Here is a 25,126-nt window from a genome sequence, read left to right on the forward strand (position 1 = left end):
AGTACTTGCAATCAGCATCATCCCCATCTTTCTCCAAGCCAGCAAGACCAAAGTACCTTCATAACGCTGTTGCTTGGGCTGTAACTCCCATCTCTGTCTCCCCATTCCAGGCAGTTGGTGGAGGTAAAGAAACGCAACGTGGCTCTCACACAGTCACCAAACAGATGTTCCCATTTCACGCAATTGGGAAAACTCATCAGCTTCGCACCTCCCCTTTTCCCTCCCATCCGGAAGAGCAGAAAAGGGCAATTTGTTGGGAGCGCAGCACCGCTGTAACTCTGCCTTGATGTTCATCCTGCGCCTCGGGGCCCTCATTGTGTTTGCAGAAAGCGAATGGTCTGTGGGGGCAGACAGTTGGTGCTGGGAGGGATTTGGCCGGGTGCCTCCAACTGTTGGGCCGCGCAGCACGTCCCGTTATTGGCAGATGGCTCGAGTTATGATTATTTAATGTTTTTCCACTGCGGTAATGCCCAGACAGCCAGCGGGGCGGGGGGCCAAGAGACAAAGTTTGGTATTCTTTCCATTACAGACAGTAACCCTTCATTCAATCTAAGGGGAGACACCAGGGACAGCATTTCTGTCTCATGTTAGCTGTGCACTGGACTCCTCCCGCTGTGTATAAGGAGCCCCGGGTCCCTTTCTGCCTCCCATCGCCCCGTGTTGCAGTGCACGTTGTCGCTGCACGTTGGGATCTCATGTGTGAGCGCAGACACCAGGCCTCGCTCTGAGATACGGGTGACTTTGAGCAACCTGCTCCCTGTCCGTGTTATCGCCCATTTACAACCCCGACATGTTCCTACAGCCGGCACAGGCGCTGCCAGCTCCGTACCGACATTGCAGACTCCCATCGCACCTTCTAGCCCCGAGTCCCGACACCGCCCCATCCCCACCCACGTTGCCCCGGCGGCAGTGTCGCGGCGTGATGACGACATCACCGCGCGCCGCCTCGGCCGCTCCCATCCCTCCGCCGTCGTCGTCGCCGCCACCGGCCGGAACCGGAGCGGCGCCTCCTCCCGCACATGCGCGGTGCGGCGCCCGCCCGTAGGCCCGGGCCTCCTTTCAGCCCGGGCCCGGGACGCCCGGCCTCGTTGGCTGCAGCCCGGCGGAACAACATGGGCAGCACGGTGAGAGCGGGGCGGGGGGGGCGGCGGGCAGGGCCTCGGGCAGGGCCTCGTTCCGGGCCTCCTCAGGGCATCGCTCCGTTACCGGGGCTGAGGGAGGCCCAGGCTGCGGCCCGTACCGCGGTGCGGCGGCTCCTTCCCGGGCGATGGAGGAGCAGTTTGGTTTCCCTCCTTCTGGTGCTGCTCCAGCAGCGCTCACCTTTATTTGTCATTGCCCAGCACCCTGTTGGAGCCCCCGGGGGGAGCGGGGATGGAGCCACGTAGGCGGCGGTGCTTCATCCTGCAGCTCGGGGTGATGGCGGCACGGCTGGGGCCCAGGTGGCTTCGTGCCTGGCCTAGCAATGCGTTGCCTTCCAGCAGGCCTGGGAGGTGGGTGCTGAGGTGTTTGGATGCATCGTTTCCATGCATTTCTGTCTATTCTGCCTTTATATGCCGGCAGTGTGTGTGCAGTGTATTGTTTCATGCTCCTATGTGATCAAAACTGCTTCTATGACAAAGGAAGTGACAGATTAGAGCTCATTACCTGTAATTCTCCCCTAATTCTTCCCTAATTCTCCCCTAATTCTCACACCCCTGTCTGTCCTTATGGCTCTGTGTACAATTAAGTGATTCTTTCAGCATTTATCAATGAATTGCGCTGTGTAATTTACCAAACATCTGATTCTTCTTAAAATCTTAATGGACTTAAACAAGCCTGGGCAGAAGCCTCACAGTTCTGAACTTCCTACCACTCAAGATGAGCGCACTGAAAACTAATCTCTCCTTTTATCTTTTAGATCAATTCATGTGTAGAATGTTGTGAGTCTGTGAAGGACTTTAGCGATTTCTTGTGCTCTTTCTAGGAGTCCAGGTGTCACGGGAGAACTTCGCTCTTTTGGTACAAGAATTAAGTGGCACCGAGAAACGGCAGCGAACCACCGACCTTCTGCTGGGTGGATGGCAGCATCATTTGCAATGTAATGCTTCTGAAAGTTTCTTATTTGTGCAGCATCCCTTTGCTTTTGGCTGTGACAGTGTTGGTGTTTGGTATCGATCTGAGGACACAACCCTGATGGAGTTTGTTTATGTGGTGGGCACAGTAAAAGAGAGCAAGTTCCTGCTGTTCAGAAGGCCTGAGTTGCTGTAGTTATTTGAGGTCTCTTAGATTCAGCCATTGAAGGTTGTATCAGAGAAACCAAAACTCCTCTTCTAAAACAGAAACCAGACATGGAGTCAGTGTGCTCAGCCACAGAGCAAACTTGCTTATGCAAGTGAGGTTTGTTCTCTGTTACTCAGGTGTGGCCTCGCCGAGAGCTTTTCTTATATTTGCTCTGTTCAGTTGCATGCTCCAGGCACAATAAACTGTTGTTTTTTGCAGCAATGTCAGATTAGCATCTATCCATGTGCCTTGCAAAATACATTCTTGTAACACACTTTTAGCATTTCCTTTTTTACAGGTAGGGAATTATGGCAGAGAGGCACTTAAAACTACATGAGTATCTTTGATATTTGAGAACAGGCTTTAATATCCACAATTCTTTATTCCTACATTGACTCACTTTCCCCTTTATCAGTGCAATTCATACAGAGCCAACAAATTACTGCAACAAAGGGAAAGGAATTAGAGCCTGGGACCATGCAGAAGCGATTAGAGCTGTTGTTTCCACTCAGATGCAGTTGGAGGCAGGTAGCAATGGGAGGTTTCACCCAGTGTTGCATTTTGCTCAGGAGAAAAGTCTCTACTACAAAACTGCAGTTTCTTGTAGCTTTATGCTTTAAAATGGAACAATAACATAATAACAAAGTAAAAATTACTGGAGTAACTTCTAAGCTACTCTGATTTTAACAGTCATAGGATCTCATGTTTAACAAGAGGTTGAATGGCTGGGCGTGTGAGGAGGCTGGGAAGTCCCTGTTGTTTTCTAGCATTATCAGAAACATGTATTGTTATTTCATAATTCCCGGAATCTGGCACACTGTGAGCCTGGGGTGAAGCAGAGAGCAGCTAATGGGCTGCTGCTCATCACTCTGATAACAGCAGAGGGTGTGTGAAGGATGTTAAGGTTGTGAGTCCTAAACACTCCACAAGACCGAGGTATTTATCTCTGCGGGTCATAAAAGGAGAAATAAACTGTTTGCTATCTTTGAAATGCTGCCTTGCCATTGGATGCAATGACAGTGAGACCACAGGGCTCATCTAAGCAAGGGGAGGTACATCCTGTGGAGTGTGAAAAACATGATGGCTTCATTGTTCTTGTGAGACCTTCCATTATCTTCAGTTTGTTTGGTGAAGCTTTGCCAGGTTCTGACATGAGCAGAAATCTGTGATCGTCACTGTGCCTGGGCTGTAAAATACGCTAGAAAAAAAGAGCTTTTAGTAAAGGCAAAACAACTGCAAAGATCCAGTGGGAACACATGCATCAATATGACTTTTTGCATGGATGGACTGTTGTGGGGCTGCTGTTTGATATAGAAAGGCCTGTGAATTAGCCGAGATAATCCCTGAATGAAGCTCTCCTCTTTCCTTTACAGCACTGTAAAACTTGTATCAAGTTGTAATTTGTGCTGCTACTCAGTTGCTTTTGGGGATCTGACTTGGTGTTGGTGGAAACCATTGTATTTCTGCCTGTTGGCCTGGCTAAACTGTGAGCAAAGCTGAGTTTCACAGAGTCATATGTAACTGCCAAGCTGGGGTGAGCCTGCTTGTCCTGCTTACCCTGCTGTGTGTCCTCCTGCTGGGGCTGCTTAAACGTGTCTTCCTTCTCTGCCTTCCTGCAGGTCTCTTCCATCCTGGAAACTCAGCAAAGAGTTAGCGTTCCCAGGCTGTTGGAGCTCTTCCATGCTAATGGATGACATTTGATATGTGCCCTGTAAGTCCTGCACTAGGACTCGGTGACCCGTGGGGTGCCTGATGCCTGTAATCCCCATCCCCCGCCGGGTCCGTTCGTTCCACGGCCCCCACACGACCTGCCTGCATTCAGCCTGTGGCCCGGTACGGACCACGCACTTGGTGCGCACCAAGTACAACAATTTTGACATCTATCTCAAATCCCGATGGATGTACGGATTCATTCGTTTCCTGCTGTACTTCAGCTGCAGCCTGTTTACCTCCATCCTCTGGGTGGCACTCTCTATCTTGTTTTGCCTTCAGTACCTTGGCATCCGGATCTTTCTGCGTTTCCAGTACAAACTCTCCATCATCCTCCTCTTACTGGGGCGAAGGCGAGTGGACTTCAGCCTCATGAATGAACTGCTCATCTATGGAATTCATGTGACCATGCTGCTAGTGGGGGGGCTGGGATGGTGCTTCATGGTATTTGTGGATATGTAAATAAAACAAGAGCATGTGGGCTAAGAAGGTGACTTTTCTTCCGCCCCCGAATTTGTCGATATCCTCTTTTTTTTTTTAATATAAATTAATTTATTTATCAGTGCTGCTTCTTATTGATAAATTAATGCACTTGTCTCTGGAATTTGTATTACTTTTTTGTAAGGGTTAAGGTGCCATCTTGATGAGCAAAGTGCAACACTTGATTGGGTGTTTCTTCTCTGCATAGAGCAAGTTAATATCAATTCTAGTCTATAGGAGCCTTGTTGCTGTTCCTGTATTCCTGTGGGCATGGAAAAGGCAGTGCATTTCCTGGAGCACGGAAGCCAAAAAACCTTGTGTCCCACACTCTGAGAAACATTCCTTCATGTCTCGGGCATGTGATATGTATCCTACCAGACCAATGCTGTCCTTTCTCTATGTAGTTTGCATTTTGCATTTCCCAACTAAGAGCATGGGGCCAAATTCAGCAGACTGTTGTACATTTGGTTTTCTTGTCTTTCTTTTTTCATATTATTTTTTTAGATTAATGCAAGGCTTGCATTCAACGCACTGTATCATGTTGTTCACTTTAATGTGATTATATAGCTTTGAATGGTTTTGTCCTTTTCAGGCAATTAATGCTGAGTCATTGAGTCTTACCCCAATAGAACAAATGCACTGCAGTGATGGGAGCAGTGTTCAGTGTCATGTGCTCTTGAAATTCCCGCTCATAGCCAAATTGTTATCGTAGTGATGATGGAAACCCATTGCGATGGTTCTCAGGGTTTAGATGTTGGTGTTTGGTCCCGCCTTTCCCTGAATTGATTAGTTCCAGTTTTCTCATGGAGGCACTTCTGTCTTATGCACGGCAGTGAGATGAGGCTGTCTTACCTGGGAGAGCTTGGGGGTACAGTCTGAAGGAACAGTGGTTGTTCCCCACAGTTAAACTCTCCTCTCTCCTATCTTTGCTGCAGTGTGAGTGTGTTACTGGTCACCTTTCCTCGCAGCTGAAGAAGAGAACTAAGCACCAAGCTTGATTATACTAATCCTGATCTGAGATCTTGGCTTGTTCCTTTGCAGGCAGTTAAGCAGACCAGAACTTGGCCTAAGTTTTATTCTGATCCTTTCCCCTCTCTCTGGAGTCAATTGCAATGAAATAAGCAAGACTGGATGGATGTACATGGCCATTCCCTGATTGGCTTTGGCTTGAGATGCGAGTGGATTGAGAGCAAAGTCAGTGAGCACAGAGAACATTTAGTGCTTCAGCCTGTGAGTATTTGTGTGCATATTGAAGCCTTTTGCTCACATACTTTGACTCGTAGCTTTACAGACGCAAAACAGGAAAGCTTCTGTCTGAAGCTAAAGCAAAACCAGAAATTATCTCGTTATCAGCCATTACAATAATGATGTAATATGCAAAGTGGACACACAGGGCTGAATAAATAATGGACAATGGTGGTTGTGAACTTTAGCATAGACTTGTGGGAACCAAAGGCAGTTTTTTCCTGCAAGAAAGACTTGGTATAATATAAACCACAAACTGCAGTGTCTGGAGGTTTCCTTGTAACTGTGGAGCTCCCCAAAGCCCTGTGTGCCACAGGGCCTTGATGTCCTGCAGGTTCCATCTGCAGCCAGCCTGCAGGCAGGGGCAGTTCCCAGTAATTCCCAGCCCAGAACAGCTGGCTGCCTGGGGTGCTACAGCTCAGGTTGTGTGGACTGTGCAACTTCCTGCTGGAGAATTTCTGCAGGAAACATGAGTTGCAGCTGCCAGCAAACAGCCTTGTTTGCTAAGGGGCACCCAGCAGCCCTCTGGTGCCAACTGTAGCAGCTTCCCCTTGTGCTTTGTAGGTGGAGCAGCACAGACACAGGCTGAAGGTGCGATGGTGGGACCTTGTTCTACCTTGAGTGGCTTGAATGGGTGAAAGGGGGTTTTGTGCTGCTCTACTCCCCACCCGACCTGCTCCGGCTGCTGCCTGTTCCTGCAGCAGTGTCCAACCAACCTGCTCTGCTGCACCTCAGTGCTTTGTTGTGCATCCTGCCCATCTGCCTGCTGTGTTCAGTTTCAACAGTACACACAAAGGAGAAAGTGCGTGTCCTCATCAAATCACCAGTAAGTCATGTTTGCCAAGTCTCCAGGTATTCACCCAGAGAGCATGAGGATAGGTTGCTTCCAAGGCAGGATTCCCCATTCCTCCTTTACAAGCATAGCTTAATGTCTAGTCAGATTACCTTACAGGCAATGTGAGGTTGGAAATACTCAGTCTTGGCTGTTAGCAGCACATGGACACCAAGTGCTGCTCGGGCACTTGGATGCTCCTGGCCTGGTGGGGGAAATGAGGTCCCTTTGAAGTCATGCTGGCAAGAAAGAGGAATTAATTTTCAAATGATTTGTTTTATGATGCAATAATTTGAACATTTTAGATCTCGACGAGCAGAGCAGCATTTGGCACCTTTACTGCGCTTCTTCAGAGCCTTTTCCAACTAGAGCTAATTAAACCTCGCTGCATCCCCAGGAGATCGCAGAATAAGTAAGATCTTGGTAATGATTCAGAATGTAAATTCAGTGTTTTTGAGTGTGTTGTTTTTTTGTTTTAAGCCTTCAGGACTGCATTGCCAAAATAGATTTCCTCAAGCAGTTGAGATTCAGTGAATTGCTTACCGGCGCAATGGGAGCCAAACTGCAGCAGGGCAGGAGGAGCACTAAGCATGTGCACATAATGGTAAGCAGCAATCAGAGCTGTGGCTGCTATGGAGTATCATTTTGTTTTGGTTCTATTTTCCCCATTCATTTTGACTGAAAACTTGGCCTATTTAGTAAGGGGGGGTGGGAACAACTTGTTAGAATACAGCAAATAAGGAAGCAGGGGTGGGAGGTAGGTTTTCTATTTATCAGGAGCCCAACAAGTGGCCAATACTTGCCAGAAACATCCCATGAAGTGGGGATCTGCAAACTGTGCCCCATTGGGAACCTTTGTGTTCGGGGATTGGTTTTTACTCTTTCCAAAGGTCAGTGCTGGAAGGGTTCGATCTGGCTCTGAACGTTGTCTTCCCTGTCTTGCTGTCAGGCTGCAGCTTTACAATCTCCTGCAATGCTCCTTTTGACATTCCTTCACACCAATTCTGTCCTGAACAATGAGAGCAGCTGGTTTGTTCCCTTTCATGTGGTTGAGTTTGCTTATTTTCTTGCCACATTTGGGCTTTAAATGTTACTAAAAATGGGGTTAAGAATAATGAGGAAAAATCCTAGAAGCATGGATTTGGGAGAGTGTGACCCCCAGCCATGTGCCAGCTCTGCCCTGCCTCTTTGTAGCCCCCAGGGACCCCAGCCCACCCATGTCCATCTGCACTGTGTGGGCTGAGGGTGCTTTGCAGTGGCAGGGTGGCTCAGCCTGTCAGCCCACTGAAGTGCAGGAGTTTCACCTTGTTAACTCTTCAGAACTTGCCAACAGCTGGTGTTTGGGGTGCTGTTAAATCCTGAATGAAACGTGCCACCTACATTAAATGTCTTCTTTATAACATGTTGATGCATTGATTGGTTATGAAGAAAAAGGAGCCGTTCAGTCCTGTGATGCTGGTGTGGTTCTGTTGTGGGGGCAGCCCTCTTTCAAAAAGAGCCTTTGCCTTAAGGCCTTGCCCAGCCAACAGCTCACTGCGATTCCTCCCAGGGCTCTCATTAGCTTCTGGTGTTGTTTCTTTCCCTCTGGGGCTGTAGAAGACAGCATCTATTACCAGGCACAGAGAGCAGTGTGGCACGTTTACTTCCAGGAATGGTTTGTCTGTTCTGGAGGCTCTAGCACACACAGATAGCGAGCTGTTCTGGGGAAGAGTTGCTGGAAAATATGAAGCCTTGTTAACTTTCCGTGATTGTATTTAGCCAAACAAGGTTTCCATAGCTCCTGGACAGCTCTGCTGCTGCTGGGGGGGGGGGAGAGTAGAAAGAATCCCTCTAATTTCTTCACCTGCCAACTCTCTGCGCTAATTTTGTCTTCCTGCTTCAAAGCGCTCATCGTGCCCAGAAAATGTCACTTCAAAGCAAAGTTCTGTCCACTAATGAGTCAGTGAAAAGCATTTGGTTTAAGATGTTGAGCAGTTCTCAGTGCTGAGCTGGGCTGAGTGCTGCTCCGAGCTGAGGGTCCTCGGGGCCTCTTCCTCACGTCTCCCATTGTGCTGTGTTGGGGGGCTGCCATCAATCAGCCCCCAATGCCTGCAAGTACCAGCGTTCCCTCACATGGAAAATGCTGTGTGTAACACCGAGAGACAAACACCAAAGTCTTTAGCTGCTCTGTGAGAGCAAAATCAGCCTCCCCTTGGCCCTGCTGAGAGTTCTGCCTGAGTAAGGACGTCGGGATTCTGCATGCTAATTAAATGAACCACCCATCCCTCTGCGTCCTGCTCTCCGCTGGGAATTCCCCTCTGAGCAACTTGCTCCCCACGAGGAAAGGAGCTGCATGAAAAACCTCCCAGATGGCGAATCCGTTAGAGAAAATCACAGTCTGTTTTGGGGCTGTTTCAAACAAAAAAGAGCACCGGAGACGCGGAGGAATAAATTTGCTGTTGCAAACCATTTGCTCAGTAATGGGGAGAATTTAGATGGGCAAAGATTTATTACTATCTTTTTTTTCTTTTTTTTTTTCCCATCAGAGTTTTGTCTCCTTTTGCCTCCAAAACTGAGCAGTTGTTTACAGTATAAATTGCAGTGTTGCATATCAGGATGGCTGCTGTTGCTGTACTGCAGCCCTGGACCCATTCATGCCTGATCTCTGCAGGAAGGAGCTCAGGGGGAAGGAGCAGCACTCAGTCACACCCCATGGTGTTGGTAGGGCCCAGGGCACAGAGCTCTGTTCTGTCCCTGCTTGGAAGCGTTTCACTTGAAATCCAAATTTCATAGAAAGCTCCATGCCAAGAAAAATTCTTCCAGGGTTTTCTTCTTATTTTTTTCCTTTATTTTTTCTTTTTCCACGTAAACTTCAGATGAAAGCTGCCTAATAGCTTCTTGGTAATGTGTTTGCTTACAGTTGTGTGCCACACAGGTGCTGTTACTTCCTTCTCCTGTGTGTGAAGCTGGCTGGAGGCAGGAATGGAGAGTGGCACTGTGCAGCGTGCTGGGGCAAGGAGAGCAGCCTGCATGGTCACACCGGCCCCATTGCAGAGGTGAGACCTTAGCAAAACCCATGGAAATTCCTGGCTTAAGCCATGTGCAGCTTAGGGGAGATTCACTTGCCTTCAGGATTTGGGGAGCTCGTTGAGCTTCCAGCACTGAGGGGTCCAGCAGTTCTCCTGTGCTGCAGCCCTTCCTAATGAACCAAATTTGTAGCGCTGATTTGCCAACACATTTCCCATTTACTGTTCAGCAGAGCATCAATTGTGACAAATAAACAGAAGAAGGCAGCATTTCGCTGAGAGGATTCCATGTAGTGATTAAGACACTGTACTAAGAGAGCTCCTCTGGGTCTGTGTGAAGGCTGCAGAGCAGCCATGGCAGTGCTGGGGGGCTGATGTGGGGTTGTCCCAAAGCAGGACTGTGCATTGCTCTGCAGTAGGAGGGCTCTGTTTCCACAGAGACTGTTTAAATGCTGCCTGTATTCACACATTGTGAACGCCTTCAGAAAGGGATGAATGCGGTGCTTGGCTTTGGGAAAACAGGATAATTTTTTATGATTGGTAACAACTTGTTAGCAACGTGCTGCAATGAGGGCAAACAAATTTCACACCTTAAGGCCCATAACTGCTTCTCAAAGAGGACAGGGAGGGACGGCTGCTGCTTTGGGAACATTGGGCGTGCACAGAAGAGCTATAAGGTTTGTGGTGCCTTCCTCTAAAGCATGGAGCATCAGCTAGGAGCTGAACCAAGACCTGTAACCTGATTATGGCTCTGGATAAAGGCTGGTTCTGCTGGAGGCAGTGCTTCCAGCAAGGTCACAATTTCACTTTGTGTTCTTCTCCAACAAAACTATTCTTGGGGAAATAAATAAAACATTTGAAAGCGATGCCCTTAAGGTCAAATTGCAATGCACGCTCGTACCGAAGATGTACACTGACTTGAGTCAGTGTGTGGCACAAGAAATATGAGGTCAAATCCTTGAGTCCCTCATTTCCAGCTGCTGCTGTAGGATTTTCCCAGCCTGGCTTTGAGCAGCAGGTTTGGGGGTCGCTTGTTGTGTGTTAAAGCTGAGCACAAGGACTCAAAGTCTGGTCTGTGCGTGCTGCATCTCCCCGGTGGGCTCCCAGTGCCCCTCACCCCTGGCTTGAGCTCTTAGGATCCCAGTGTTGTGGGTCTGTGGGGCCCTGTGAGGGCTGGAAACAGAGAGCTCAGAGCTGCCGCCCGCGACCTTGAGCATCTTCTGCATCCTCCCAGCACATGATTCGGGGGAGAAGGCAGGGGCGGGGGAGGTGGCACAGCACCGAAACGTTTGTTCAGCAGTTGCTGCAAAAAGAAAACTTGCTTCAATCTGCTGAGATGCCAAGTGAATTTTGTTTTGTTTTGGTATTTTGGAGGCGAGCCAGTAGCAGGATGTTGTGAAGTCTTCAGCAGCTACTGCCTGCTTGTTCCATACCAAGCATAACTTTGTATATATTTTTATCGGCAAACTCGGTCCCACGCGTTGTGATGTGCAAACAAGGGCCCTGGCTGCAGGGCTGCAATCCAGAGAGCTGGGGAGAACTGAGCCATTTTCTTTGGCTGCTCTCTTAGCTCACATTCTGCAGAGCTGGCCTGCAAAGGTACCTTTCCTCCCTGGCAGCTGCTGAGAGGAATAGCAAGTGGTTGGTTTGATTGGAGGTGTGTGTGTGTGTGTGTGTGTGTGTGTGTGTGTGTAGGGGGGGGAACAAGTTCAGCATCACTGGGGTCCCGGCTCCTCCTCCTCAATCCAGGGGGGATTTCAGCACAGATGTAGCTGCAGTGCTGGAGAGGTTGCAGAGAATTTTGGGTATCGCTTTTTTCCATCTCACATCGTTTGTGCTGTGTCAGCAGAAGGGGCTGTTCTCTGCCTTGCACAACAGAGAGCTGCTGGGTATAAATAGCCTTCGTGCCCGTCACCTCGGCGACTTTCATGGTGATGCCCTGATTTAAGCCTCTCTTCCAGGAGATGCTTTAGGTGTGTGCCATCCCCATGGGAACAAAGGTGTATTTAAATTAAATGCATGGCTATGGGCTCTGGGCAGACACATGCCAAACCTGTGCCGTAGTGCTTTGCTGGGCTGGGACCAGTGTGAGCTGAGCCTGCTGCGTGTCTCTGAGCACTACAACTGTTGCCTTCACAAAGCATCAGCACTCAGAGCAGGAACGCTACCAAAGAGTGTCTGACAAATATATGTACGTGTGGGGACCACTGTCTGCAGCTCATGACATGGTGAGGCATCTCGAACACGACAGGGCTCTGCAGAGGAGCTGTGGTGTGGGGATGTGGGGACACGGAGCTCCCTGCTTTCCCCATACTTTGACTCTTGCTTCCTCACTGGAGAGCTTTGGAGGCAGCAGCTCGCTCCCATCACTTGCAGCCCCAGCACCACCCTCGGTCAGGAACTGTTGTCCATATATATAATGTAATAGCAATAATTCCATGGCTCAGTCATTGCAGGCACGGGTGCAGCACCCCAGGGCTGAAAGCATCCCCACAGAGTGACCCAGTCAGACCTTGGCCTCACCCCGCCTGCCCTGCCTGCATCCTTTGTTCCCAATGAAGGCCCAGAGGTGACTATGGATGCCTTTTGAAATGTTTATCGTCACGTTATCCATCAGATACATATTTACAATCATTCATTAAATTAGGATGTACGTTTCATTCTTCTTTCTTGGAATATTAATGCCTACTCCTGGCTGAAATGCCATATGAATATTCATTAAAAAATCAATCAATCCCTGTGCCAGGAGTGATGTCATTCGAGCAATAACTGAAGCTGTAATCGAGCATGCAATGAAAAAAAGAAACGACAAATGCCACCAGATCCAATGTTTATTGAACTGGGTGTGGGTAAATCACGGTAGGGTTTTGCCTTGCTTTCCGTGCCTCTCTGATTCCCTTGGGGGGCTGTGCTGAGCCTGTCCTGCCTACCTGTCCTGTCTCACCCCAAGGAGCACCGGGCTGCAGCGATGGATGAGTGGGACGTCGTGTCGCTGCTGAGCTGTTAATGAGGACCGTGTCAGAAATTAGTCTTCTGACAATGGGAAACAAAAGCTCTCAAAGCTATTGTGGGAAATCTTCTGGAAAATGGATAGGCTGGAATCTTATGTCCCATAGATCTCAGGGTGGTGAAGCTTTCTCACTGCTTACAGCATTGGCCAGGCAGCCCCGTGGTTGCCTGCATTGCTTAGGTTGCCCTATGCATTGAGTGCTGGCTGTGCTTGGGTTGGGCTCCACAGTGAGAAAGCAACAACGCACTTTGGGAGTTATCATCATTACTCTGCAATTCCTCAAACTGAGATTTTCCCAACAACAGCAAAGAAGCTGTGCCAATGTGTGGGCCCCGACACGGCTCCCATGATAACATCACTCTGTTTGTGTGGAAAATAGTGAGAGCTTTGGCTTGGCTTCAGCAGCAGCAGTTTTGGAAATCATTTGTGTGCAATACACCTGGATGGTAGGAGAGGTCATCTCTGCGATCTGCTTTGTGCCTCAGCTGCCATTTTAAAGCCCTCTATCAGCTCTGCAGAACAAGTGGCGCAGAACATTTATCCCATAGGGAAGTTAGGTTGATTGTAGCTAAGTGTATTTTCTAAGGTAGCTCTAGCATTCTAGGGAAGGGATTGCAAAGATATCTTATAGCAGCAGTGAGTGCCTGGGATGGGGGAGAGCTGCTGCTGGGGCTCAGGGCACTGGGGGGTTCAGCAGCACTGGGGCTGGGCAGCAGGTTGAAGGCTGCATCCTTCCACTGAGCTCAGGGAAAGTCGAGCAGCTGGGTCCCTGCGTGCGGAAGGAATATCTGAAAGCAAAGGTATTTTAATCTTGTGGATGGTGCCAAGTCAAATTAAACACAATTTCTGAGCAGTCAAAGCAATTAACCATCAGGATCATTTACAAGAAGACGTGTCTATCCACCAACACTTAGCATCTTCAAGATGAAAGGAGATATATATATATATATATTTTATTTTTTTTTTTCCTGAAAAATGTATTTTAATGCTGCTCCTGGGAGAGGTGCCTGCAGCCTGTGAGCTGTGGGGCTTCCTTTCAGCACAGGGCCAAGGAAAGCAGCACAGCAGGCGTCAGCCCCTGGGTTGGGAGTTAACCGAAGGGAAAACACCTCCTGGGACCACTCTGCAGTCACCCAACCATTACAGAAGGAGTGTCTATTTAAAAAGGCCGACGCTGCATTATTTTTGTTATCATCGTCCCTTCCTCTCTCAAGAGGCCCAGAAAGGATAGAAGCAGCATCGGGCACTTGTGGAGCAATTCTCATGATGGGAGCTCAAGGATTTCTGTATTTACAAATCAGCAGAGCCTTTCTACACGCAACCTTCCACCAGCTCAGCAAGGGCAATGCAGACCCCGTGGAGACACTCCCGTTTCTGTTTGTTTCAACTTATTCCTGATCATCTTCATGTAAAACAATGAGCGTGGCTGTAGTCATCATAAGCTCCACTCTCACGGTGCCAACCGTGTGTCACAGCCTGTGCTGATCCTGCCTGATGTAAGCAGCTGTACTTGGAGAAGTCAGCAGCTATTGCAATCTGGTTGAGCCACCTCGGCTCGCTGTTGCACAAGGGCAGTCCCCATGCAGGGCAGTGCTGAGGACGGCCCTGTGTTGGCTGTGCTGATGCCTGCAGAGCAAACCCCAGCTCCCCGGTCAGGCACATCCCTCTGCCATGAGTGAATAGAACGTGTCAGTGATGGTTTGGGATGCACTTTGCTTTGCCGTTTGCTGATGGTGTGTTAATGCCAATGGACTCCATATACAGCTGTTGTTCCCTCTTCCTCTTGTTTGAGCACCAGTTATGCTGGAGGATCAGCTACATGTGCCATTCATGGATATTTCCTGGCAGCAGGTGATTATCTCTCCATCCTGCCTTGTGGGGTTTGACAGAAAGCCATAAAGTACATCCACCCTCCCTGGTTTGCTGGCTGTGATGTTACCTCACCATGTCCAAGGAGCATGGCTCAGTTGCACGCAGTTTGTGGCTCCTGGTGTGGTCCCACCATGTCCTGCCATTCCACCTCTGCTGCTTCATCCCACTGCTCTCACTTAGCACGTCTCCTGCACGAGTGGAAATGCTGGTTGCTTTATCAAGTGATTTCTTCAGCCCTCGAGCCGTTCTTCAATTTGAAGTGCTTGATTAAAAAGGAAAAAAAAAAAAAAAAAAGAGAAAAGTGCAGGGAAGAGAAAGAAAGAAAACGTTTTCATCAGCCTGAAATCACTTTGCAGACATTATGGAAAATGCTGCCTATTTTGTCTCCTCTGCTCTCCGAACCCATCTTTTGCATTACATTCAGCGTGTAGTAAATAAACACGTTTCCTCAGGCCCTGCAGCTATAGAGAGACATCAAATGGTGCTTAAGAAACGTTCCTTTCTCCATCACAGATCATGTTTTAAAAGTCTGTGGCTGAAGGGAGCTGGGTGCTCTTTGGGCTGTGTGTGTACTGCTTCCAATAGGATGATGCCCTGCACACATCCCATGGCCGACGGCTCCTGCAGCCCCACTGCACCCATGGAATATGCTGGAACATGCTGGAGGTGCAGGAGGGCTGACAGCAGCATGGTGACAGCCCTCAGTGAGACACAGATGGGTGTCACATCTTCATAGGAATTGCTTTATGTCCAAATGCACTTTGGGACATATTTCTTATACATCATCTCTAAAAAGATTAAAAAAAAAAGAGAAAGAAAAGAGGGAAAAAAGAGAGATTTTATCATCTGCGGCAGAGGAAATGTGTTTGTCCTGACCTGACACTGTTTTTTAACGTGTCGAGTGCTAATGAAATTCCTCAGCCTTGAGCAGCTCTGAGCATCCAAAAGGCTTTAAAATATGGGGACATCTTTTTTTTTTCTTCCTGCAGATTTTAAGGCAGCTTCAAAATGATGAATGCGTGAGAGGAGAGAAACTTCCAGATCCAAAGAACTTCTGACACAATCCAGTATGCAAAGCAGACAGAAAGAGGCTCGTACTTTAAAGGGGCTTTTGTTGTTCCTTTGAAATTTGTTTAGAAGACACGGGGCTAACGCTGCTCGCTTTAATCATGCAAATAGGTTCGCCGATCTTAATATCTGGGGCTTAGAGGCATGAGAAAGCAAAACGAGGCTTTTTAGGCTGGGGAAGAACATTCGGAATGATAATTCTCCCACCTCCCCAAGTGCCGCATCGGGCAATCCCGCTTTTGTGTGTGATGCTCCGCGGGTTCATCACGGCGGGGGAATGGTACAGGGGGATGGTAAAGGGGAATGGTACAGGAATGGTACAGATGAATGGTACAGGAATGGTACAGATGAATGGTACAGGGGAACGGGGACGCGGTGCCCTTCCCGCAGCTCCGAACCCGAGCGAACCCCGCGGTGTCTCCCCTACGGGCCATGGGGCAGCGCCGCGGGCTGGGGCTGGAGCTCGGGTCGGGCACAGGACTCAGAGCTCGGGGGTCCCGCTGCCCCCCGTGAGCCGGTGAGGTCGCTCCGTTCTGCCCTCTGCTACACGGCAGGTTCCGCATCGCAGCGGCGTTCAGAGCAGCTCCGTGTCACCGTGCGTTCATACTGACCGTTCCCACCCCCCTCGGTGATTTTTATTTTTTCTCTCCCCTTCTGTTTCTGTCTTTACATCAGTGTTCCAGTACGATCCCCTACTATCAGCGGGGCACTGATGCCGCCTTCTCCCATTCAGGAGCTCCCCAGCCCCGCTCCGAGCATCGCTTTCCCCGCACCGCTCCGTGCTCAGCTCAGCCCCGTACCCGCCGCCCGTGGTCCCTCCTCCTCCCCCTTCTCTCTCCTCCTCCTCCTCCTCCCCCCCCGCGGCGGGGCCGGCCCGGTGGGGCCGCCTGTCTGCGGCGCCCGGCGCTGCTGGGCGAGGTCAGGGAAAGTCCATGTGAGGAGCCGCTGGAATCACTTCCTGCTGCCGCCGCCGGGACCGCCGACACCGCCGGCACCGCCGCCTCTAGGCCGAGCAGCGCCGCACCGAGCGTCCATGGGGCCGGAGCCCCGCAGGTGGGAGCCGCTGTGCACGGAGAGCTGCGGGATGGGAACCGGGGCTGAGAGCTGGGAAACGGGGCTGAGGAGTGTGGGAACGGGGCTGCGAGATGGAACGGGGCTGCGGAGGGACTCTGCGGGACGCGGCGTGCGCTGCCCCCCCGCCCAGCGCCGCCCCCCTCGGTGTGTAGGGGGGTCAATGCGCGTCCTCTCCCGGTGTCCTCTCCCCGGTGTCCCCTCCCCATCCTTGCGGCCGGGATGCGGTACCGGAGGCCTGGGGAGAGAAAGGGGGGTGGGGGGTCCGAGCCGGAGCCGTGCGCGGTGCTGGGCCGGGGGTTGCGCTGTGATCTGCAGCGGGCGGTAGTTAAAGTGCGTTCTCCGTGTCAAGGACTCCTCCAAACATCTTCCCTTGCTCTAGGGAAAGAAAATGACAGCGGTACATTGTGTGCTCCGCCGAGCCGGGCTCGCCCATACGTATTAGCGGCAAAGTACAGAATCACTTAAAGCGAAGTCTCCATTACATGCTGGGTCATTAATTTGAATATTCACTTGTGTGTTTCCTCCTTTCAGGAGGCATTTGTGAGATTGCGGGCGGCTTGATGTGCTCCGTGCCTGCCAAGTGTTTGCCTCGTGTCCTGCGTTATTGAGGCGCTGGCACGATGCTGCACCTTCCCCGGCTGAAATATTAAACAGTAGTAGGAGCTGAAAGCAGTAAACAAAACTGAATTCCTGCTGCCTTCCCTGGGAGTGCAGGGCTGTGTCATGGGGGCTCCCAGAGCTCTGTGTCCCCCTGGGGTTCCTGCAGGAGAGCCCCCCCCCCTTCATCCCATTCAGACCCTGCAGATGGAATGGAGAAAGCTGAGTGCTGCTTGTTAAGCTGAATGTGTGTCACTTATGGGACAGGACATACATAACCTGAAGGTGTGGGCGCTGGAGGTAACAGCAGTTTGATCTGCAGCAAGCAGCACGTATGAAATAACGAGGGATCCTGACCTCCTCCTTCTGAGAGTGGATGTCCTTCCAGTGTCCACTGAAGGCAGCTCCAGGCACCGTGCATTCCTTTATTCTCCTGTAGAGGTCTTAGAATTAAGGCTCTGTGAGAGCAAAGTGGAGATGTGTGGATGTTAAAGGGGTTTCTCAGGCTGAAATCTCTGGAAGGAAACTTCCAACTCTTGCTGAATATTTTGGCTAGTTGGAGAGAAAGCAGACTGCAGTAAATGCAGAACCAGGAGCTCTGCATGGGGCGTCAAGGAGCTGGAACAGATTGACTAGAGATGCTGTGGATGCTCCATCCCTGGAGGTTGAGGCTCAAGGCCAGGTTGGGTGGGAAGCTGGGCAGCCAGGTCTAGTAATAAATATGGAGGCTGTTGGCCCTGTCTGTGGTGGGGGGGTTGGAGATTCATGGTCCTTCAGGTCCCTTCCAACCTGGGCCATCCTGTGATTCTGTTAAGGTCGTGCAGTGTGGCACAACTCACTTTGCATTCACCACCACTGGGCCCACAACCCAGAGGGGTTTCCTTGAGCTTTGCAGAGGCCGCTTAAAATGATCCTGGGAGGAAAGAACCTCACGTGTTGGAACCCTGCAGAGTTCCAGTGCACCCCATCAGGGCTGGCTCTGCCCTGTGCTCCCCCATGGGCTCAGTTTGCAGCGCTGCAGAGGGATTGCTGCAGAGAAACCTCCAGACCCGGCTGTGCTCATCCAAGTCAGGATGCAAACCCTCTGGTGCTGGAATGGAAATATTTATTTTAGAAAGCCTTATTATAAAGTCAGATTTCCCTGCCAGGCCTTCGGGAGGGCCAGCACGGGGCTGCGTGCGCTGCAGATACGGACTATATTCAAAGCTGCCTTTATTGACATAATAGCACTTAAATTGGTGCCCGGCTCTCGGATGCGATAGGTGCACGCTTTGTAAAGGATTGTGTGGAACCTTTGGGTTGTGGATAAACATAGCAAAACAGCCCTGCAAAGCGGCAATGAGATCGTGCTGCTGCTTTGCTCTGTACAATGCCTGTGTTTAAAAATACCCGGGCCTGACAAAATGGGGTTAGGATGAGGCTTCAGCCACACGTTTGGATTTAGCCCAGGTTTGTAGCAATGAGGGAAACGGGTGGGTTGGGAGGGACGGGTCCTGTGATGCTGAAGGGCAGAGAACTGAAAGGAGAGCTGTGCTGTCATTGCTTCTTTTTGTTGCTGTTTCTCCCATGTTTCTTTGATTCCAGTTGCATTTTCTTTCGTTTCATTCGTGCATTCAGCATGGAGGAAATTAAACTGAATGGCGAGTTCCCTACAGCACCCAATGGGCACAGAGCTTTGCCAGCACCTGTACCCCACAGCTCCAGTGGGGCTGAGCTGCTGCTCCTCGGGATGGAAACACCTACAGGGCGTGTGTCGTGTGGGGCTTATTTTAATCAAACCAGCTCCGAAATTGAGAAATAGGTTAAGCATGCGAAGGAGGGTGAGGCTGTTGGTTTTTCTCTACCTGACTTTATTTGTGAAGTGACAGGAATTTTGACAGCCTTTGTGTCTTTTTTAGCAAATCAAGTGTCATGCCAGGTTTGCCTGTGGATGAGATCATTTGCAAAATATGCTTCCCAGCTTGCTTCAGGCATAATTCATTGTGTCAACTGCAATTGCTCATTTGCTAGGAACTGTGATTCATTAGCGATGGGCTTTTTTTTTTCTTTCCTTAAGTTCGACTTGTTTTTTAAGCAAATGTTTGGAGGCAGAACAGAAAATAAAATCAAAACACAAATAACAACAACAGCCCTTTAAACTGTGCAGCGTTTCTATCCACAAATATTGCTGTGAAGGGAAAACTTGTTAGAACGGCCCGGTCCTGGGCAGGGCCAAGCAGCCCCTGGGACCGCTCAGCTGTGCGGTGTTGCACTCATTTTTGTCATGTGATTGCTCCTAAATGGGGACAGAGGTAATAATGCTCATCCTGCGGGACAGCCTGCGCCACGTGGAAGCTCCAGGGCAGTGGGACGGGCAGATAGATGGACAGATGGAGGGACATGGGGCTGGACAGGGTTGAACAACACCCAGGGATCCCAGCATGATGCTGGGGATCTGCACAGCTCTGCTGATGTGGGGAAAGGAAGAGAAGGAGCCCTTCAATGGGAGCTGTGTTGTGCCTCCCAGCACCTACTGTACTCCTGCTCCGGGTGTTTCTAAAACACCCATTCCCCAAATCAGACTTTAAAACAACACAAAATAAAATGTGCATCTCAGGGATGTTTTTATGTTTCCTTTCCTGTGGATGGAAGCAAATATTTCAGTGCATGGGTTTTTTTTCTGTAGGTGGGTGGATGGGGGAGAAATCGCTGCTGCTGCTTCAGCAGCCACCAACTCCCCTCCAATACCAAAGCAGTGTGTGGGGGCTGCACCAATGCAAGTACTTTCCAGAAGAAAATATATATATACACATGTGGATGTATATCTTTCTAAACTTCTAAGCGATGGCCATCATTGCTGGGCAGAACTGAGCAGGCTGTTCTTCCCCATGCAATGGTTTGCTATGGGGTGCTGGTCACGGTGCTCCCCATCGATAGGGCGGGTGGCTCATGGCTGTGTGCTCAGTGCTGAGGGGCTGCCCACCTTGGGGTGCCCATATACGGGCTTTAGGCTGAGATCTGTCTCTTCACCTCGCTGCCACAGCAATCCAGCCGGTATCAGGACCTATTAATCATGTGCAAAAGCAGGAGGAGGAAAATCCTCTTTCTTTGCAGCATCCAATCTGTAGCAATCAGGGCTCTTTGGGATCTATCGATCCAGGGAGCAGAGCCAGATGTTTGCCATCCCTGGGTGCCTGCAGACAGTATTTCAGAGGCCGGTTGAGAGGAGGTGTGTGCAAAGAATTGGGAGTTAAGGACAGCCGAGCTGGTGCTTCATCAGGCTCATGGGCTCGGTGGCAGCACACTTGTGTGGAAAGGGTCCTGTGTGCCGGTGCCAGCGCTGGCGCAGCTCCACGAGCGCATTTGTATCATGATATCCACTGGGGAAGCATATGGCAGCCTCGGTTATATATATTGTGTGGGGGCACATATTTTACATGCCAGTTCTCGCTGTCATAGGACAAACATTTACGCTCCGATTATATGAGGCATTAGTAAAACAAGAGCAGGGGTTGGAAATGCCATAATTCCTTGCAGGGATGTCGTAAAAGACGCTATTTAGTGGTGATATGGCGATGGCAAAATTAAGGGGTGATAATGTTTCCATCCGTAGTGCTTTCAGGGTGCTAAGCTTTGGAGGGATTACGCTTTGAAGAGGTTTAGGATACAGGTGGATAAATACACTGCTGGCATTTCAAGGCATTTCAAGGTACCCCATGAGGAAGGCAATGGCCAGGTGCTGGGGTGGGGGGGTAAGGAGGGAGCACTTACACCATGGGAGGCAGTGATGGGCTTTGCCCCAGGGATGAGGGCTGGTGGTTTGAGCCATGCAAAGCACCCACAACCAGGGGCTCCTCCTGCTCTGCAGCCCCCAGAGCAGGAACAGGCTGCAAAGTGCAGCTGTAGGTCTTGCATTCTGTCTGTAGCTGCAGCACACGTGGCATTTGGTCTATGCTCTATGCAAAGAAAAGTTGTGGGGAACTTCATCCTGCTGCTCTGCAACCACCTCCTCCTTTGTGGGTGCCCCTCCTGGCACGCGGACACAAACACATGCCTGTGCTTAATGAAACATCACCACCTGGCTTTAATTGTTTGCTGCTTAAGGACGAATTTTGCACGGTGTTATAACTGCATTTTTTCCCATGTCTGAAAGCTGCAACACCTGAGTGTGCAAAGCAGGGATAAAGCCAGCAAGGTGGGCTGAGAGATGGGACTTCTGCTGCTGTTCTCCGAGCCCTTGGCTCCAATTCATCCCTAGGAAGAAATGAGATGAATTACCACGTGCAAAGCACGCTTTCCTAATAAATCTTTGCATGCATTGGTAGTGCTGCCCCGGTCGCTGCTGGAGCTCAGCCCCATGGGAGCCGTGTGCTGCGCCGTGCAATGGTAGGGTGGAATTTCTGACACTTGTCTAAGTACAATTTCTACTCTTAATGCATCATTAGCACAGTTTTCTGCCTTTCATTCATCTCCCATTACAGCCCCAAGTTTGGTGTGTTGATATTTTTGTTGTCAGCAGTTTTGTTGGCTTTTCTTTTTTGAAGCCTATCAAACCATTAGAGCGAAAGAAGATTAAAAAGATACGTTACAATTAAAATGTTAATGAAATCTGCATCGTGCAACTTTTGAAACCATTTAGGCATTAATCTTTCTCCTTTTTTTTTGGTCTCATGTCCATTAACTTTGGCGATTCTTATTCCACACTGACCCCTGCTGAGAGAGCTGTGCTATAATTGGATTTAGAAAGAGAGGGGGAAGGAAAGCAGGGAAGGAGGGGGAAGTAGTTTGGAAAGTAGGAGCTGGGAATCTGGCTTTGCACTGGGGGGTGTCCATGGAGATGAAGCTGCTGCACGTGCATAAAGGGTACAGGGGAAGAGCAGATAACTATATGCCATCACAGCCTCATCTTTCCTCCTTTCCTTCCTCCGAAGTAGTGTTTCTGGAGGTTAAGCTATTATTATTATTATTATTATTTTAAATAGACTTTTACAGCAGCTTACACAACATTTGGATGGGGCCCAGAGCACCCCCCAGCTCCGGGGCAGGCTAAAGAGAAGGGTTGGCTAATTCACAGGCTGTGCAGCAAGTGGAACAACAGGACTTCTTGACTCATCAGACAGCTCCTAGGAACCGTGCCATGACTTCTGCAGGACTGTGGGCTGTGCGGGGCCGCTCGAGCCCTGCCAAGCCTTCAGACCATCTAGAACACTCTGTGCTGCTCAGCCCGAGCCGTGCTGGGTTTCTGGATGCCTCCTTCTGAAGGATTCTCTATGTTTTTCTCCCACATCTTCTGTGGGATGCTGCAGAAGTTTGGGAGCGTTGGTCCTTTAGTGAAAACTGTGGTTCTTGGTGTAGGATGGGAGGGGGGTATTGGCTTGGTAATGGGATGGGTGTGCTGCTTAATGAGGCAGTAATGCAGCTCTGAAGTCAGAGGATGAGCACATCCTGATGCGGGAGCTGGCTGGTGGCCGAGGGGAGTGGAGCAGCAGCTTGTGCTTGCGCTGCCAGTGGGAACTCAGGAAAGCTAAACAGGAATTTGGAGGCTGAGCCTTGTGCAGGGCTCAGAGGGATGGGGGCAGCTCTTTGGGGCTGAGTTGGTGCTGTCTTCATATCTGAGCCCGGCACTCACATGCAGCAAAGCCGAGGTGTTCAGTGCTATATTTCCTTTTTGAGTGGGTAAATACCAAAATGTATGATGTTGCTGGATTGTGCCAAGTGTTTAGACACAGCCTGAATTTATAATTTAAGAAGCTGGGATGAGGATGCATCTGACCCCTGTCCCTGCCTTCCCCTGACAGTGCCCATGGTGACATCCATGGGGATGGGTGATGTCCGTGGGTGACACGATGTGTCCCCTTTCTCCACGGGCTTCCCGTGCTCTCTCCCACCTCGGAGCAGTGCCCGGTGTGTGCAGGCTGGGAACAAAGGCAGCACTGTTGGCAGCTCACTGTGATGATGTGTGGGCAGTGTAGGCCCAGGAGAGGGAGCAGAAAAGAGCTGCCCCACATGTCCCCCAGCGCACACTGCTGGCACTGAAAGGAAGCACAGCAGGATCGATATCCAAGCGGGCCAATAAGATAAACTCTCTGCACCGTGCTGATACATCTTTGTTCGAGTGCCGGGCTCTTGTTTTGTGGGTAGCAAAATACAAAAACCAGCAAACCCTCGGTGCCCATCATGGTGCTGGGTACACGGGATGTGCTGGCACTGCCTGCTGCATTCCTAGGGTTGCTCTGTGCAGCACCTGGGGCTCCTTTTGGGGCGCAGCAGTGTCGGCATAACGTGGCAGCTTTCAGTGATGTGCATCCCACCTGTGGTGTCATTGCCTTGCGTAAGGCCTGTCCCAAGAATCAGGCTGAACTCTGCCTCTTCCTTCTAGTCTGGGGAAGGTTAGCTCGGGTTCAAACCGCTGCCATGTGGCTGGTCAAGCTGAGCAGTGTATTGAGCATTTAATACAGGAGTGCATTAGCTCCCACCCACATCCCCCTTTAGATGCCAGCAGAGGGAAGCTCTCCATGCCCACATCCAGGAGCTGCTGCTGGGCACATGGCATGCAGTGCTCCCTCCCAGCCCTGCACTCCTTGCACCCATTGCCCCCAGCAGCATGCTCGCTGCTGGCTCTGCATGCACAGCACTGTGGCTTATAGGCTACCGCAGCCTGGTGGCCATCCCCATCCCATCCCATCCCATCTCCATCCCATCCCATCCCATCCCATCCCATCCCANCCCATCCCATCCCATCCCATCCCATCCCATCCCATCCCATCCCCATCCCATCCCATCCCTGCATTGGCACCGGCTTGGCATCACCGAACTGATGTGCCGTGCCTAATTGTGTTACAGCTCAATTTGCGGAGCCATCCTTTGCTCGTGCAGTACATCAGAAGCTCTTGTGAAATCTAATGTGCTGTAGCATCAGCCCAGGAAAAAAAAAGCTCTGCCTTCTGTGAAGCCAGACTGTTGCAGCGTAATTTGTTTGGTAAGATTTTGTAAGGCAGTGTTGCAATATGTAACAGTAGAATAGTGGGAAGATGGTCAGGTGGTTCTTAGGACTTCAACAGACAGATTTCATGTCTGTGTGTTTTTGCAACACCTTTCTATAAAGGGAAACATCATTTAAAATATGATTACTTAGTGTTGTAACAGTCTTCTCAAACGTTTTTGCATTATGCAGAGATCATTATCAGAGGCTGATATTAACTTGCAAAGAATATTATGCAAATCGCTCTCCTGTTCTTCTAAAAAGAAATTTCCTTCATAATGCAAAGCGTGACAAAAAAAAACCCCGTTCAGAAGCTGTTGGCAAAATTACATTCAGAAGATGTAACAGTTTTTCTGCTTACGAGCGCAATCCATTTGTGCCTTTTTCTGCTGGGTTTTCTCGACTCAAGCTGATAAAAGATGAATTTTCAAACCAGGGCTGAGCTGTGTGTAAAGGGGGGGGGGACCTCAAACCTCCCAGCTGCAGGAATAGAGGGGGACACATCTGTGCTCAGTGTGGTGGGGATTGGTGACCCATTGCCCTGAGGTTACAGGTGGGTGTCAGTCCTGAGCCCAGTGATACACAGCTCTGAGCCCCCAAAACTGCATTGTGCTGCACCATAAGCAGCTCAGTGTGAGGATCCTGAGTGCTGGCACCAGGGGGTGGCACTGGGATGCATCCCGTCCTGCCTGCTCTGTGTTCTCCAGCATCAGCACATTCCTACAGGACATCCCAGCCCTGCTGAAGTCATGGGGAATTTACACCAACTCCATCCCACCTCCTTTTTCATGTGTGTGTTAGGAACTGATGGTATCAGAGCTGCTTCTCCTAATACAGAACCCAGACCCCGCTGCTATCAGACTCTTAGCACAGATGGATTGACCAAAATAGACCCTAATAAATACTGCAACCAGCCTAAATGACTGAAATATTCACAGGCTGTGGGTAGCAGTGAGTTTGGAAGGGGGTCGTTCCCTGCAGAATCCCACTTTTTGGGGCCATTTGTGGTCATT

General features: G+C 50.1%; 2 protein-coding genes across 3 annotated transcripts in view; both read left to right on the forward strand.

Moving 5' to 3' along the window:
• The first annotated feature begins 929 nt into the window (after nt 1-929).
• On the forward strand, nt 930-4,573 carry TMEM250 (transmembrane protein 250). Of its 2 annotated transcripts, none has more exons than XM_015878911.2 (3): nt 930-1,124; nt 1,964-2,077; nt 3,879-4,573. In XM_015878911.2, the coding sequence occupies exon 3, from the start codon at nt 4,012-4,014 to the stop codon at nt 4,429-4,431; it is 420 nt and encodes a 139-aa protein (XP_015734397.1). In that variant the 5' UTR covers nt 930-1,124; nt 1,964-2,077; nt 3,879-4,011; the 3' UTR covers nt 4,432-4,573. The 2 variants fall into 2 exon arrangements, with proteins under 2 accessions (XP_015734397.1, XP_015734398.1); XM_015878912.2 differs by having other exon boundaries at nt 1,898-2,077; nt 3,879-4,572.
• An 11,784-nt stretch (nt 4,574-16,357) lies between these two features.
• NACC2 (NACC family member 2) overlaps nt 16,358-25,126 on the forward strand; it is a 36,237-nt gene continuing 27,468 nt past the window's right edge. The window contains exon 1 of the mRNA XM_015878889.2: nt 16,358-16,534. The gene's annotated coding sequence lies outside the window, so the exon portion shown is untranslated. The remainder of the gene's footprint in view (nt 16,535-25,126) is intronic.

The sequence above is a fragment of the Coturnix japonica genome, chromosome 17 (genome assembly GCF_001577835.2).
Source record: "Coturnix japonica isolate 7356 chromosome 17, Coturnix japonica 2.1, whole genome shotgun sequence".
Taxonomy (NCBI): domain Eukaryota; kingdom Metazoa; phylum Chordata; class Aves; order Galliformes; family Phasianidae; genus Coturnix; species Coturnix japonica.